Genomic DNA, 17203 nt, shown 5'->3' on the forward strand with positions numbered 1-17203 from the left:
CTTTTTTTGACTCATACATAGTAAGTAATATGTTCACATCTAACCTGTTTTATTTAGTAAACAAACAGAAGATACCGTTTCACAGCTAAGTTCTTCTAGAAAGATCAAAGAGGTAAATATCCTTCTATTTGCACTTTTGTTGTGTAAAACATAAGAGACAGAAATGTAGGTTAAAGGAGAACTAAAGTTTAACTAGGCTTGAAATGTTGTACATTATGTTTTGTGCTTCTGTACCAGCCCAATGCAACCACAGCCCTTTAGCTGGGAAGATCTGTGAGCTCCCCACTTTATTTTCTGCTGATTCACTGCCCATGCTCTGTGCTGCTGTCACTTATCTGAGCTTAGGGACCAACACAATATACTGTATATATAGAATATAAATGTCACAATATAAAGCTGATTAGTAATTAATACAGATAATTACAACATGACATCTCAGAAACCAGTGCAATTAGCATCAGAATTGAATAATCAGCCCTGTATCATCAGCTTATATTAGAGGCCAACTTCATTTTCTGCTTGATAATTTGAAATGACCCCTAAGCTCAGCTTCCCAACAGCTGCTCAGACCACACTGAGACACTTTTTTAAGATGGGGAGCTCCTGTGACAAGTTTGAAGCCATTAATTTTTAGCCATATTCAGTTTTAGGGTTTAGTTCTCCTTTAAGACAACTTGTTTAGAATTTTTTTTAAACATTTCACATATTGTATTATATAATTGGCAAGAATTTTACATGAAGAAACCGTGTGTTACTATGCCCTAGGGAAAGGCAGTTATTACTTGAAAAGCAGGTCAGAAGAAAGCGGCTATAAAGCAGGCCATACGCGCACGTACGAAGCGTAGTTTACCAGGAGGGGCTTTTGCTGCTCCTGATAATTTGTGAGGAATGGCTACCTGAGGAGTGTTTCTCAATAGCAATATCAAAACATTAATAACATTAATACCTTTAAAATTATTGTATAAAACAGTTGAATTAACATTATTAATGAAAACCCTTTTCTCCCTCAGATGAGCTCAGTTGATGGATTGGTGACAATGGGCACAATACCTTCTGGGTTTCGTTCCTCAACCCTGGCACAACTTTTAAACCAAGGTTTGAGTTATTTACTCTTTTTTTTATTTTGAACACACAATATTACATATTGGATAAAATTAAACAGATGGTAATGCTGACAGGCTGATATGTAGTGAGTGATTAAACTTTTGCCATGATCCCAGGTATCATAAATTAGTTATATTAGACACTGAAGATGGGGCTTTGCTGCCAAGCGTGCTGAAGAAACCACACAGTTATTACCTGGTATTGAGATAGCGGTAGCTTCATGCTTCTCCTGTGTAAATAGGTGCAGCAATGCCCCATCTGGAATGAAAGGCAGGAAGGACTGTATGGCTCCAAGTGCAACTAAAGGGAAGAGCAAAGAGTACATTTTGACACAAGTACCTTTAGATGCAGAGAATAGCGCAAGTTTCCTAATGTGCCTATGGACATATATGAGCCCTAATGTCTTGGTTTTATGTGCAGAACATGACCTATATTGAGTTTCATTTAAATTGCAAAAAAAAAAAAAATGATTCCTGCATTGCAGCATTCCAGTATGTGAAAAATGCATTGTGAAAATGATGTGTTTAGAAATATGAAACCCCTCATTAGGCAGATTTCATAAGTCTCCCTTTTCCATGATCTTGAATAACCTTACAGACATAGAAATAGCATCTAAAGCATTTGTTGTGGCCTGGCACACAGGTGGTGAAAAGGAGGTGGGAAAGGTGTAAAAGAAGGCCTATAAGCTGACTAGACTGATATTGTGTAATGTGGCCAAATGTGGATGGTAAAATAACAATGTGAAAGGAAGTAGCGAGTAAGTGCAGCTCCTCTCATTTCTTTATTTTCCCCATGCCCATGCTTAAAAGGTGCATTAGAAGATAACATTTTCTAATCTAATAGGATTCCAATATGTTCTGTGGAAATTGCATCCTCCACTTTCAACCAAAAGAGCAATCATGTAATTTAATTATTTTTTTCTGTCAAGGCAGTGCCCTGTCAAGTTGCATCTAGATTCGGTACCACCTACATTCCCAAGATTGCTGATAGCTAGAAGGCTTTGCACTCTGCACTGCAAATATGTGCTAACTTCTTTCCCTATTACACAAGTGCTGTGGAACATGGCAGTGCTTTTAAAATACATTTTAAATAATAATACATTACACCCATTCCCTACTTTTTCCTGTCAGTCGTTACCATTTAGTGCTTACAGTGATGCTGGGGCCAAAGTTTCAGGGAGATACAGTGTAACAGAATTTAGATTTTGATAATAATTATTAATTAAGCCACTCTTTCTTATTGTGTAGGGGAACAGTACAGAACATATATGTACCTGCAGCCTGATCTTAACCCATCACAGCTGGCTTTTAAAGATTTGCTATGGGACAGAGAAGCATGTGGTGTAAGTACATTTTTTAAACATTATTAAGTTGGATGCAAGTTTGCTTTCAGTTAGTGGTTTACGTTACTGTAAGCACCAAACATAAAGACTTGTAACCAACACCAGCATTGTTTATAATGATCCCACTCTGTTCCTATGGCAGCAATATTTTCATTTAGGGTAATGGCACATGGGATGTTTTGGTACATTTTGTTTTCCCCCTATGTGGGCAACGTGGTAAAAGCTCTTACCCATTAACTGTGGCTTTAAAGGTCTTTGCTGTTGCTTTGTGCAAACGATTGTCATGTTCATTTATAAGTTAATGGAGGTGCCTGTTGCGCTACAATGTATCCCTTTATCATTACCTTTAAAGATAAAATATAGCTTCTACTATTTATGGGAGAGCTGATTAACAATGCTTTTAATGCAGGTAATACATTTATTGATTTCTTTAAGTGTGCTGAAGCTGCTGGATATTGCCAGGATTTTTATTTCTGTAAATTTCTGAATTTTGTATTTTATGTTAAAACAGTAAACATTTATACTTATAGTGAACATTACATACATCTCAACTTCAGTTTATAGGTTTTCAACTCATTCCTAGAACTGTGTTTTCGTTCTTTCTAGATAAGTTTTGTTTTAGATGAACTGTATGTTACTCGCCATTTGTAAATCAATGTTTGGAGAAATCTATGTAATAATTTTAAATAGTTGATAGATCAGTACATTGTATTATTTTATTTATTTATTTGTTGTGATGTTAAGATGGTTTAGATATGCTTAATACATAATACAATGCCCACAGATGCTTTTTATTATACTGAAATTCTATATATTATTGGACTATATACAATATAATTTTTTCTTTTATTGTCCTTTTGTTGTTAAACTTGTATGGGTCTAACAACTTTAGTAAGGTTTAAGTCACACAAAGGGGCTGATTTACTAACCCACGAATCCGACCCGAATTGGAAAAGTTCCGACTTGAAAACGAACATTTTGCGACTTTTTCGTATGTTTTGCGATTTTTTCGGATTCTGTACGAATTTTTCGTTACCAATACGATTTTTGCGTAAAAACGCGAGTTTTTCGTATCCATTACGAAAGTTGCGTAAAAAGTTGCGCATTTTTCGTAGCGTTAAAACTTACGCGAAAAGTTGCGCATTTTTCGTAGCGTTAAAACTTAACGCTACGAAAAATGCGCAACTTTTCGCGTAAGTTTTAACGCTACGCAAAATGCGCAACTTTTTACGCAACTTTCGTAATGGATAGGAAAACTCGCGTTTTTACGCAAAAATCGTATTGGATCCGAAAAATTCGTAAAGAATCCGAAAAAATCGCAAAACATACGAAAAAATCGCAAAGTACCGATCATTACGAAAAAAACGCAATCGGACTCCATTCGACCCGTTCGTGGGTAAGTAAATCAGCCCCCTGGTGTTGGCTCCGCTTCTCTCTCTTTCTTCCAGCCTTGTTTGGAGATGCAGAGAAGCATATTCACTCTCTTTGGCAGCTTTGTGTAGCTGCCGATCTCTGCTCAGTGTAGCTTTAGTCCAGGCCAAAGCTATACCTGTCAGGGCAGCTACAAGAAGCTGCCAAAGAGAGCAGATCTGTTACATTTCATGCAACTGCTCTAATTATTTCATCAAAGTCCAGCAAACAAAAAAATGTTGTTTTCTTTAGATTCAATCATTACCAAGCCGCATCTCTTTGATTTTGACCTTGTGGAGCTGTAAAATGATACCTCTGCCTGGGGCCAGCATTCAGATCCTTAGCAGGCATGTGAGACTCTGCCTGTTTGATGGTGCTAAGGTGAGTATTGATGCTCTATCAAATGTCTTGCTGAATATTTTCCTTCTAAAAAAATGTAATACAATGGTAGAATTATACTTCTTGTATTGGAGAAGCTGCCAAGGAGCATGCTAGCTATACAACTTAAAGGGGTTGTTTACTTTACAAACATTTTTTTCAGTTCAGTTGGTTTCAGATAGTACACTAGACATAAAGACTGTTTCCGATCTAAAATGAAAAGAAATTGAAAACGTATTTCTGGAGGTGGCTTAGTGTGTAGCATTGCACCACTGAGGTTCTTAGTTTGATTCCAGCAAGGACATTATCTGTAAGTATCTGTATGTTGCCCTGTGTCTGTGTGGGTCTCCTCTTGGTAATTTGTTTTTTTCTTACACTTCAAAAACATACAGGTGGGTTAATTGGCTCCTGATAAATTTGGCCCTACTTTGTGTGAATGTAATAGGGACCTTTGATTGTGAACTCCACTGCGGCAGGGACTGATGTGAATTTATAGTCTCTGTAAAGTGCGGTGGAAATACACAAATGCACTATATATAAATACAATCTGAAACAGCTGAACTGAAAAAAGCATTTGAAAGGTGAACAACCCCTTTAAGCAAGCCATACTTGGGCTGATAAAAGCTGATGATTCAGCCCCTCCAGCATATATGCCAGTGTATGGAACCTTTGTATGGGTCTTGGCAGGTTAGAAAATACCATTGGGCAAGGACTTCATCGGCAAGTTGATGTAGTCCTCTGACTGGCCACCAATTCATAGTGCCAGTTTTCAGATCTGCCCATTGTTGCCTAGAGCATGGGTAGTCAAAATATTCTGAAATCCGCTAGTTTGGTGATCTTGCCAAATGAGTAGATCTCACCATGTATGGCCAGCTTTATTCTTGTATATTGGGTAATGATATACTGCTGGCAAATTGGATTAAAGAGAAGAAAGCCTTCCCCTTTGAGATCATGTAAAAAAACGGGCACAAATTAAAAAAAAATAAAAAATTTTCCCACATAGGTTGAAAGAAAACAACCATAATCTGCCTCTGGCTTGCAGCAGCCATTTCCTAGCCCCCCATGGCCTACATGCAACTACTACTTCTGAGACTAGGTGTGAGAGAGTTTATTTGACATAAGGCCCCCATACACGGGCCGATAGAAGCTGCCGATATCGGTCCCTTGGACCGATTCGGCAGCTAATCGGCCCATGTATGGGCAGAAACGAGCGGCCTGGCCGACCGATATCTGGCCTCAAATTGGCCAGATATCGATTGGCCAGGTTAGAAAATCCAGTCGGATTGGGGACCGCATCGGCTCGTTGATGCGGTCCCCGAACCGACTGGCCCATGGCCGCAAATGTAATCCGATCGTTTGGCCCCAGGGCGACATCGCCAAGCGAGCGGATCTTATAGTGTATGGGGACCGTAAGAACCATGGGAAATGGTTCCTACGAGTCAGAGGCAGACTATCATGGTTTCCTTTCAATTTGAGGTATGTAATTTTTGGAGTTAATATAGTGTTTATGCACATTTGAATGATGTGATGTCAAAGAGATGGGTATTTCTCCCTTTAATTGAATCACTGATTAATATTATTAATAGATAACAGCAAATTACAGTTATTTCTTCTACTCGACTAGAGGACTTAATCATACTCCATATTTTAAATAACTCAACTCAGCTTATGAAAGATCTTATCTTAGTAACTGGAGGTGGGGACCATTGATGAATGTGTGCCCCTCCCTGAACTACTAATATCGCAACTGCCGAGATCATCTAATCCTGTCTGAAACCCATTGTTGCCAGAAATGCGGGATATATAACAAAACTAATTATAATGACTGAGATTAGTAATCTTAGCAAGCCAATGCAGGTAACTCAAAGGCTGTTTTAAAATGTTTAATATCTAATTTTATGGAAATCTCATACATAACATTGCTGGCTGCTCCACTGCCCTCAGATCAGTGATACAAGGTGCAAGATTGCGTAGCTATGCATACAAAAATGAAGGATTTTAAGTTTTTGCTTTTTTCATACAATTCTTTTCCAGGTCTGGAGCAATATTCATACAGTAAGAGCTTCATGGCTACCCAAAAATTCAAGAACATGGACGTTTTCTCCTAGGGTGTGTAAAGACATTATGATTGTTGAGCTAAGTAATATAATAAGAAAGCATGTCCAGGGTTACTATGCTTGTTTATATTTATTGTTCCATGAAGTAACATCATTTTATAAAGTTTATGGATTGCCGAGGTGACTTCTTAAATCCTCATATATTAGGGTATATATATGTATGTAATTTTTTTTTTATAATACACAAGTTTCAGTGAGTTGTGACACAAATTACATCACTAAGCACCAATTATAACTGATGACTTTACAAAGCAGTGTTTATAAGGATATAATTTACAGCATATTCATGTCTCTTGTGTATTACAAGTGGTTATATTTCAGTGATTGGTCTTAAGCTTAAACTAACTGACTTGAAGCACCTGATATGTGAGTGTACACTCAAATGGCTGGCAACTGGAAAGTGTAAAAGGGTGATGTCAGGAACCATGCCCTGCTCAGCTTGTAATAAGGAGTTTAGAAGGGGTGCACTAGCTAACTACAGCTGTTACCTGCTCACTATAAAAATGAAAGTGGGAAAATGAGTTTGTTACCTTCTTAAGTTATTCACAATGTGTACTTATATCCGGATTGGCTGCCCTCCAGCTGTTGCCCTGGAAGACCTACATTATTTTTGGGTGGTATTTGACAAAGAACTTGTAGTATTGTGTAATGAGAGAAAGAATAATCTGATCTATTTTATTTTAAATACAGTTTTTTCCCCCCCTTTATTTAGGTCACCGGTATTCTTCCCAGCATCCTCGATGGCGATTGTTTTGTGAGATCTGGCTGCCATTCTCCAGAGATCGGAATTCTGTTTGAACTTGGAGTCACCTATATCCGTAACGTAAGTAAAGGGGAAAGTGAAAAAAATCTCTGATCGTGACTTCCTGTAACCAATATTAATACTTATTTGTGTTTTATAGTCAACCGGTGAGCGAGGAGAGCTGAGCTGTGGCTGGGCTTTTTTAAAGCTTTTTGATACCAATGGGATTCCCATGCCTGCAAGGTAACTGCAGTTTGCTTAAAAAAAGGGATGGTGAATGCTGTTGCATAATGTGTTTATAAAAAAATGTGGCCAGATATAATCTTATTGGTTGACAGATCGATTTCTATGCTATTTTAGCTTATGAAAACTGATCACTATCTTTATGGTACTGTTTATAGACACTGTAAAGCAAGTAACTGATTGCCATCTCTTTAAGGACATATGAGCTTACCTTGTATGGGGGAACTCCCTATGAAAGAGGAGTCGAAGTAGATCCATCTGTTGCAAGAAGAGGTAAATCAATGGGATGAGTGCCTTGCAAAATTTGTGATCAAATTTCTAATTAAATCCCACACCACTAAATTGTTGTTATATATGTGATTTTATTGAATAGCATGGAACTTCAAAAATATTTTGATGTGGCATTTCTGTTGCTACTGTTTGAATAAGTATCCCTTACAGTTTATTATTTTGTAGAGCCACCTTCTGCAGCATAAAATTTATCTAAGACTTTTGCAGTGCCAGGCCGTTAGAAGTGCACCCAAGCCAAACTGCCCTTGGCTGCACCTAGAGGGGGGTGGTGGGAGAGGTAGCGTTTGAGTGATGAGAACTGTAAAAAAAGCCAGTATTCGATGATCCTCCTGGACTCTGAAATAAGGGTAGTGGGATGAAAGAGGTACTTGCCTTGTGCCTCTGCCCCCTAATGTTGCACTCTAGGCCCGTGACTCTTCTGTCTACCCTAGTTCCAGCTTTGGTTTTTTGAGGTAAGAATGTACTAGTGTTGCACATAGTTTTGACCTATTCTTCAAAACAGATTTGTGCCACGTTGTTTAATTTGGTTTTACGACACTTGGGCACCTCAGGCCAATTGAAGATCTGTAGCACTGTGTAAAAACTGAAACCAGGGATTTGACTTGCCCATTGTAACACATTTATGTTTTTTGTATTTGAGCTATTGCTGGTCTTACTCTGGCTTTGTATTTGGAATTATTGTCCTGATGAAAGATTTACTTTTTCCCCCAAGCTTTATTTTTTAACAGACTAAAATACATTACATTATTACAAGGATACAAAAGTCCATCAAGTTAAACCCTTCCAAATGAATCCCAACAGCACCCCATATACACACATACACAAAAAATGATATATACACTCAGAACATGTAAACCATATATACTGGTATCTTTACAGGATAGCTTCAGAGGGATGGACTGTAGTCATTAAAATGGTGGTTTCATTTTGAGATAATCCAATGGAACATATTTTAGAAAAAATATATTTTTTTCTAAAGGCTTGATATGCAAAATCATTTTATGTAATATATTTTTAAAGGCATCTACAATGTTCCGGACTATAGCTTCTCTTAAGGAAATGGCTCTATTGTATTTCTGAGCTTTCTGGGTAATGGGTTTATGGATAACTGGTCTTTACTAGTTCTTTTATGAAATATTGCCTCTTAAAATGGCAATATTTGGTTGCTTTAGTACTGACCAAATATGACATCACATGTATGTTGCATGGCTGCTTAGAAAAAAATGGCTTTTTGCATCATGTATTTGCACTTAGTAGCCATGCATCATCATCATTTCATATGTGCCCACTATTAAAATGATAAGGTGCCAATGCTAAAATAAATATTCTGGTTGAATTTAACTACACTGTTTAATGTCATTTTCTTAGCTCTCTGGGAAAAGATAGCCAATTGGGTAGAGATGGCAGATGCATTGTATTAACAGATACAGGCAAACAGGGCAGTATTGGGGTATGTGGGCGATGTAGTTTGGGAGGGGAGCCTCTGTAAGGGACTTAATATTTAGCTAAGTTTCCTTGTTCTTTAAATTAGAAGGGCTTAACTTAAAAGAGCTAACTGTGGTCTTCATTTCTATTCTTTTTCAAGTAAACACAGGCGTTTTCCATCAGTTGAGGACCCAGAGAAAGCAGCCTCGGCTACTCGTGAAACTCAGAACTCTAAACACCACACAGAGAAACATGCTAAAGTAAGTTTTACAGTTAATATGATTTAATTATGATGAGAATAAAACAGTCCAGATTCACTGCACCCATTGTGCCCACTGCCTATTATGTTTGTCAGTGGACTAGTAATTTAGGGTATTGTAGTATATCTAGAGGGAGAGATAAGATACAGTGCAGTTTCTATTCTTACAAGTAGCATTTCCAGCATGCACTTATGAATATGAATAGGGGTGGGTCTGAATAGAAAAATAAAAACAGTCTATAGAGTTAAATGTTTATCTTTTCTATGTTCCCCTTTTTCCTACCTTACTACCCCTCCACTTCTCTTACCCTTCTTACCTAGATCCTGGACGGTAGAATCCATGATATCCCTTTCCTTCTCCTTTCCTCCTAAAAAAAAAAAAGAGCACAAATAACTGTTAAAAGAAAAATGTTAACAATGCATAAATACAACACAACTGTAAACTGGAGTAGTACAACAGCAATGTTTTATTGATATATCTGTGCAATAAAAAGAAGTTATGAAAAAAAATAAAATAAAAACAGTAATAAAAAGTAACAATAACAATTCAATTGTAGCCTTAAAGAGTTTTTTGGCTGCCAGGGTCAGTGAAACCTGGAAAGAGTCAGAAAAGAATAGCAAATAATTTAAAACGATAAAAGATGAAGACCAATTAAAAAAGTTGCTAAGAATAGCCTTTCTATAACATACTAAAAGCTGAACCATGTCTAACATTCTGATACTATTTGCTTGGGCATTCCTCTTGGCAAACACTAAAGGTTGTATTTAAGTTCTCATCTACACTAGAGATCTCTTAGGAGAATACATTCACTTTTGTGAGGTTTGTGCCAATAGTTATTTTGTTACCAACAGAAACCCCACAGAGGACCAATAATCTGTTGTTTTTCTGATAAAAGTTATAAAGGGAATGGCAGTGACCATGCTTCTGATCATGGGGTCCGTGTGTAGACAAACACAGGCTATATGCTTTAGGCTTCTGACCTCCATGCTGGCTTGTATGGGAATCAATACGTGTCTCCAATTTTACTTCAAGTTGAGTTTCTTAAAATAGCAGCCCTGCTAGCTCCTCAGAATTATTTCTCAGTAATATTAAACATCAAAATGAGTTTTAAAATGACCCTGTATCTTGCAGGGAAATGTAGTTTTCATTATGATTCTTTACTGGCTTTTCAGAGAATGTGATCACCAACCCTGAAACCAAGAAGGTGAGGATGTGTTCACCCTAGGGATAGTGTCTATGAAAATCTATAGTCAGCTGACACAGTATATATCATATTTCAAGCTTTATTTATATTTTACCATTATCTCTAGTTCGTACATTGTTGTGTGTACATCCTATCAACAGTTAACATTTAGTTGCCTCTGGGTACTAAACGTTGTCTTTTATCACATACAGAAAGAATGTATAACCAGAATGCATATGTCTTACACAAGTTCTCCTTTGCTTATCTGTTTATCAGCATGCTTCCTCAAACAATAATTGGTAGCAGCAGCCACCTGCCTGTGCTGGTCTACTATCGGCAGATTCTAGGGGATGTGCTTCTGAAAGAAAGAAAAAGTATGCAGAATTCAGGTACTACATTACTTAAGTATTTGATCCCTGTTAAATTATCAGAGAAGTAAGTGCAAATATAATGTATTCCATATTAAGAGGGGCATTTAGTAACCTGTGGGAAAAAATTGCAACTTTTTCAAAATGTTTTATGCATTTTTACTTGACAATTCTGATTCTGATTCCCAAAACTCTCCATATAAAACCTGTTGAGGTCATGTAGAAGTCAATAGCAGATGTTCCTCTCCTGACAAATCTTTCTTTGCTTTCAAGTCTTTTGGATTTTTGATATTGGTTTTTGTGGAACAATTTAAAAGTCAAAAGTTGTTGTGCGACGATGAAAAAGTTGTGCTTTTCGCACTTTTCGAGACTTTTTTCAGCATGTGGTTTTTCACTTTGGATTTTTTAATAAAAGTCTGACTTTTATGGAAACGAGTTTATTCGTGGTTAAAAAAAAATAAAATGAGATAAATTTCGAGTTTTAGTAAATCTGCTCCTAAGTGTTGTTTTTTTATAAAAAGGTCTTAACTTTTCTGTAAGCTATATCATTAGATACGATCAGATGCAAACTGTGTTTTGTCAACCTACAGGGCTATTTACACATATATCTCGTTGTAACTATGATAGTTTATTTGATAGTATATTGTTCTGATCAATCAAGTACCTAGGTAGCAGCTCTCATACGTTTCCTGATAACTAACAGGCCTGAGAAATACATTATTAACAGAAAATTGCAAATTAGTTTCAGTTAAATCCGCACAATCTATAATCAAGGAAATGAGTCATCAGCTTTTAATATGAGGCTATCACCAGCCCAATTAATCCTATTCAGGATAAACTGGTTATACATGATTAGTTCTTTCTTTTCACACTGCTGAAGTGTGAATGTTTGATAAGATTTAAGAATGATTATTGGGGCCCTTGTATGGGGCAGGCCCCCCTAATCAGTGCAGAAATCCCATAGTAAATTTGTGAATAGAAAACATAGCATTACAGATATTCCTCGGTAGGGCATAGACTTACTGTATATAATGGTTAAACAGAACATTCACTGTTTTGATTAGTATCAGAAGGTGGATATGCATTGTAGAATGATTTGGGCCAGTCAAGGCATTACACTGGTAATGGTTGTTTACATTATTCTTTTGTATTAAAATGGAAGTATTTTAGTTTATACTATGGGTCAGTATGTTTCTGTGATTGTTCCGCTATAGATTGTGAGCTATGAACTGATCATAAGCTGTGTCCATTCAGTACTACTAACAGTAAAAATGCAATCTGATTGCACTGTGGAGCTCTGGCAGTAAGGCATTACTACACAAGGAATTTGTATGACACAAATTACATAACTAAGCAAAGATTATAACTTATGACGTCACTAAGCACCATTTATACAGATATAATTTACAGAATATTCATGGTTTTTGTTCATTATATAGAGAAAAGACTAGCTATATAAGGCTCAACTGGAATGCAGCTTTACATGCTGTATGTATCTAGCAGAACCAAATGTAATCAAGGAATAATATGGTTTTGGATGAGCACAGTTCTTATCCAGTCATATTAAATAGTTTGGGATCACCTGCATATCAGATATTGAGACAGAGCTGTTTTAAGGAAATTGTTGGACTAGAGATCTTATTTTTTTCCTTTTATGTCCTTTCCCCCCCCCCCAAAAACACATAACTGTACTATTTTTTTTCTCTGTAAGCCATCATGGAGCAAAACATTGACAAACATTTCTCATTTGATCCATCCATGCAGTCCCTTGTGTGAGAATTTTCTTGGAGTAAACCTCTTGGCTCTTACTAAATGTGCTGCCTCTCTGTGGCCTGCTTGCAGTATGTGCTCAAAGGGAATTGGGCAGAATGTTATAGCTCACTCTGAGTTTCTTGTTCCCTGTGAGTGCCATGCCTATACCGCTACACAGCTGGGTGCCACTCAGTGCTATTGAAAGAACAATATGCCCATTTTTGTCGCCAATGTTGTTGCACTTTTCCAGAGGCCTTGTGGGTCCTGGGCAAATGCCCATCTTTCCCATTTATTGATGCAGCCTTACATATAGACATAGTTAAATATTTTTAATAAAATATTTGTTTTTTCCAGAAAAGGATTGGTATATTTAGAAATACTGCGTGCTTCATTCTTGTTTTTTTATTGCAGATCTCATTTGCCATCCTTTACTGGCCACATTTCCCAGGCTAATGGAGCAGCCTGATATTCTTGATGCACTCAGGGTACGTGAGTAAAGGCAACGTGACAGTGTTTTACAGCTGTCAGTCCCACACCTTGGGTGTGCATCCTACTTATTTTCACTCCATGCCAATCCTAAGTTTCTACAGCAGGCTGGAAAGTGTGTGTATATATATATATACACACTTATGTATTATATATTAGTTTACACTGCATATAATTATGATCATTAAGAGTCCTTTCACATAATATTCAGCTGGAAGTGGAGTTATAAATAAGTCTTTCTGGAGACTTCCAATACATAAAAAGTTATAAATTAAACACCTATTTCTTATACACACACACACACACACATCCCACTTGTTTTTGACATTACTACATAGCTGAGAAGTGGAAACAGATTCTATATTAAGATTCTATATGAAGCTAGATTGCAAGGTAATGTACACACACACAGGACTGAGGTTACAATTTATAAGCTAAGTCTCCTATACGAACCCTAAATGACACAGTCGATTTTGTAATTTATTTTTAATTTATATAATTTTACTTTTAATTTATATTTAGATGTCCCAGGGCAATTTTCCAGATGATCTCTTATGAGATGTTACACATTTGTACCATTGTTAGAGTGCTCAATAATAAGTACAAGTGAATTTGTTTACTCAAAGGAATGTTACAAACTAACATTATTTTGTTTATGTTTTTTGCACTTTGACATTCTTCTGATTCCTTTAAAACTATCAGTTATAAGCCACTGCCCTTATATTTAGGCACTCTGCCACTTGTGCCAGAGATAATGATAAAACTGTAGTTTGTTACAGACTTCCACTGCATATTGATCATGCTTATTTCAGACTGGAGACTGGGAAAGTGTGACTTGTGTATCTGTATGCTTGTGTGTGACGGTGTGTTAGTAGTACATTACACAGTGTGATTACTCCCTTAGCCCTCGCCCTATTGGCTTTGCACTGGACAGTTTTTAAAGTGGGGGTGCAAGCAGTTAAAGCAATCTCTGATGTTTGTCTTATATATCTGTGCAATAATAATGATCCAGGGGTAATTTTTTGCTTTGAATACAGTAGCATAAATATGCAGCAAAATAACGCAGGACCAAGTAGGCTGACAGTTATAAGTCAGTGACATGCGCATGTGTGCTTATGGATGTCTTGGTACATTTCTGCATTCATTTACTGCAAACAACAGGTTATACCTCTGATGAGGCAATATATAATCTTGTCAAAGGTTATTATTTTGATATACACTACAAATTTAATTTGGATGCAAAGGGGTGGCTTCCTATGCAAAATCAGTGAAAAATCCTGTTTGGTTTTAGCAGATAACAATTTAAATAGGTCTAGTGAAAAGTCTGCTGCTTAGTGTTGTCTACCTGAAAGGAAAGAATTTGTATAAAAGCATGGTGGGCCATAGGATTGACATTCAGAAGTTATACATTAAACACTGCTTAAACATTGAAGAGGTATATAGTTGGGAAAGGTTTCTGCTTGTCAACTTTAATTCACAATTACATTTGTTAAAAATTGACTAAGATGGATGTCTGTTTTTACAACATGTACACATTGGGAAGCTGCTCTGATTCTGTATCAGCAGTATTGTCACCTAACCGCATACCTGGAAATCCTCTCCTGGGCCCCTATTTTGGGTGTGTGCAAATGGTTCGTTTGTACGATACTACACGAATGTTATGTTACATATTACAGACTAACTAGCCCAAAGTCTTTGCAGCTATTGCTAGATTATAGCACTCCTCATTCAGTTGCTCTCAATCTTCCCTATCTGGACTGTTAACCTAATGATTCTTAGTAAGTAACTGGCGAATCTTGTCAAATCCCAAGAAGGTCTCAGCTCACTCTCAGGCACCTGCCTGCCCATTTCCTTCTGTTTTCCAGCAGTGGAAATAAAACCTGCAATTTGGTGTTTATAAACATCCCCTGAAGCAGAATAATAATGTAGGTGTTGTTTTGCTGTCCCAGGTACAACCTTTATGCAGTGTTTTTGTAACTTCCATTCCTTTGTCGTCCAACATTTCTTTTGGTGTCCATATTGTTGCAACCACTTTTAATGTACCACATATTAATGTTACAGTTTAGGGTAATGCCATCCCACTGGCTAGAATGTAAATCCAGGAATATTCAGACTAACAAATTAACAGTCACCCCAGTTCTATTCATGAGTTATGTTCAGCCATGGGCCCCATAAGCCAGTGCTATAAGACTCTTTGTAGGGACACAGTCTGTAAATCTCTCCTGTAAATCAATTTTTATGGAATTGCCAGAATACAATGTTCTTGACGCAGGCGTCAAGTCCAATAACAGCAAATGTTCAATTGCTTAGGAAGCATTAGGCTAATGATACATGTCTTGGCCTGTAGAAAAGCATGCCATAGCCAGCCTCTGGGCTTAAATGGCTGCAGTTCTCCCTCAAGATGGCCGTGGTGACCTAAAATGCCCATGTACCTACAGTACTTTTCATTAGGGATGCACCAAACCCACTTTTTTGGGTTCTGCTGAAACCCTGTACCCACCCTGATGGATTCTGCTGAATCTCGAACCGGACTGCGCGGCAAAAAAAAATTCCCCCCTAAATTTTAACCCTTTCCGAATGCTAATTAGCATATGCAAATTTATGCTAATTAGGACTTGGATTCGGTTCGGGTGGGACCGTGGATTTGGCCAAAAGCGAATCCATAAAAAAAAGGCTGGATTTGCCCCGAATCCCGAACTGAATCCGGGATTCGCTGCAGCCCTACTTTTCATCATTTTCATGTTTTGCCTCTATACAAAATTGCTGCAGAAAACATAACAAAGTACAGTCCTTATTAAGTATTGTTCATTGTTTTTTAATACTCTTTTTCCCATATTGAATTCTAGAGCGGGTGGGCAGAGAAAGAAAATTCCATGAAAAGATCAGAAAAGGTAAAGAACTAAGTGATCGCATTTACTTTATTAGGTTGGAATAAAGCAGCTTTTTTGTTCTGTGCCGGAGAAAGATTCTTGGAGGAAGTCTGGCTTCCTAATGGAACCTACAGATCTAATATGGAGATTGTAGGGTGCATTACAGACACAGGCAGAATTCTGCCCCATCCCACACATCTATAGGTGCTGCATGCTGCCTTCTATGTGAATGTGACCTTCTGCCCTGCAGCCAGTAAGTGGCATAAACTGCACGAATCATACACTCTGTTAAGTGCCTGGTTTGTCCATTAAATTACAGTTAATTAGTCCTTAGGTGGTGAGAGGAAAGTTCAGCAGAATATATCCTTTATGACAAATGTATTATAAAGGTTATTCTATCCAGTTTGTTCATAAACATTATTTTAGTGAACACATTTGATAAATGAGGTGAATTAAGAGATCCTCACAGTTCATCACAACATAAAAATAAGCTCCAATTTGCTATCCAATTTAGTGATAGTGCTAACAACTTTGCTTAACGTTGTCAAAATGTGTGTCTTCTTTAGAGGGACAAAGAGTTCATGAAAAATGCCTTCATCCATGTTTATCACAACATTGCCTACCCGCTTCTGGAGTCCACAGTCCTGCAGGAGTCCAAAGGGGCAGAAGATGAAACAGAAGCTGCCCGGTGGAAAGTGATCGCTGAGTTCCTCAGACAAAACCGTGAGAAACATGGATCCCAACACTTCCTGTTGTCTCCAGACAACCTCCACAAGCCATTTGATATCTCCGAGATAACGTATGATTTCCTTGATGCGGCAAAGAAGTCTACTGTATTGTTATGAGCACAATACCTAACTGGTGCTCCTGTGCAATACCCAGGCACTCTTTGTGGGACTGCATCATTGTTTTCCTGTTTTTTAATTCAAAGAAAAACAGTTTTATGAATAATGAATGAATGAATAAATTATGGTTTTTGTTAAATTATGGTTATTAGTCTTTTTATGGAAAGGAAAGTAAGTGAGGATCTAGTCTGTCAGATTCTTACCTGTTAGTCAGGAATTTAACCTATACACAGAAATAGTCACAATTACTTAGCAGTGCCCAATCAAAATGTAGGGGGGAGCACGAGACAAAATGCAAAATTGCTGCAAAAAAAGTGATTTTATTTTGATGCCATACACGACATGTTTTGGGCCCCTTTTTGTGCCCTTTATCAAGCTGGGGGTTTG

The 17203-nt window shown here is 37.4% G+C and overlaps 1 protein-coding gene across 1 annotated transcript in view; it reads left to right on the forward strand.

The window, feature by feature from the left end:
* The window catches only part of nphp1 (nephronophthisis 1 (juvenile)), a 40533-nt gene extending 23578 nt beyond the window's left edge, over nt 1-16955 (forward strand). The window contains exons 8-20 of the mRNA XM_002940340.4: nt 58-112; nt 1011-1095; nt 2352-2446; nt 4109-4237; nt 6269-6343; nt 7064-7174; nt 7254-7336; nt 7533-7609; nt 9213-9312; nt 10772-10884; nt 13027-13100; nt 15948-15992; nt 16538-16955. Coding sequence (XP_002940386.2) covers nt 58-112; nt 1011-1095; nt 2352-2446; nt 4109-4237; nt 6269-6343; nt 7064-7174; nt 7254-7336; nt 7533-7609; nt 9213-9312; nt 10772-10884; nt 13027-13100; nt 15948-15992; nt 16538-16816 — 1321 coding nt within the window. The 3' untranslated portion in view covers nt 16817-16955. The remainder of the gene's footprint in view (nt 1-57; nt 113-1010; nt 1096-2351; nt 2447-4108; nt 4238-6268; nt 6344-7063; nt 7175-7253; nt 7337-7532; nt 7610-9212; nt 9313-10771; nt 10885-13026; nt 13101-15947; nt 15993-16537) is intronic.
* Nucleotides 16956-17203: the final 248 nt, after the last annotated feature.

This window comes from Xenopus tropicalis, chromosome 5, assembly GCF_000004195.4.
Source record: "Xenopus tropicalis strain Nigerian chromosome 5, UCB_Xtro_10.0, whole genome shotgun sequence".
NCBI lineage: Eukaryota > Metazoa > Chordata > Amphibia > Anura > Pipidae > Xenopus > Xenopus tropicalis.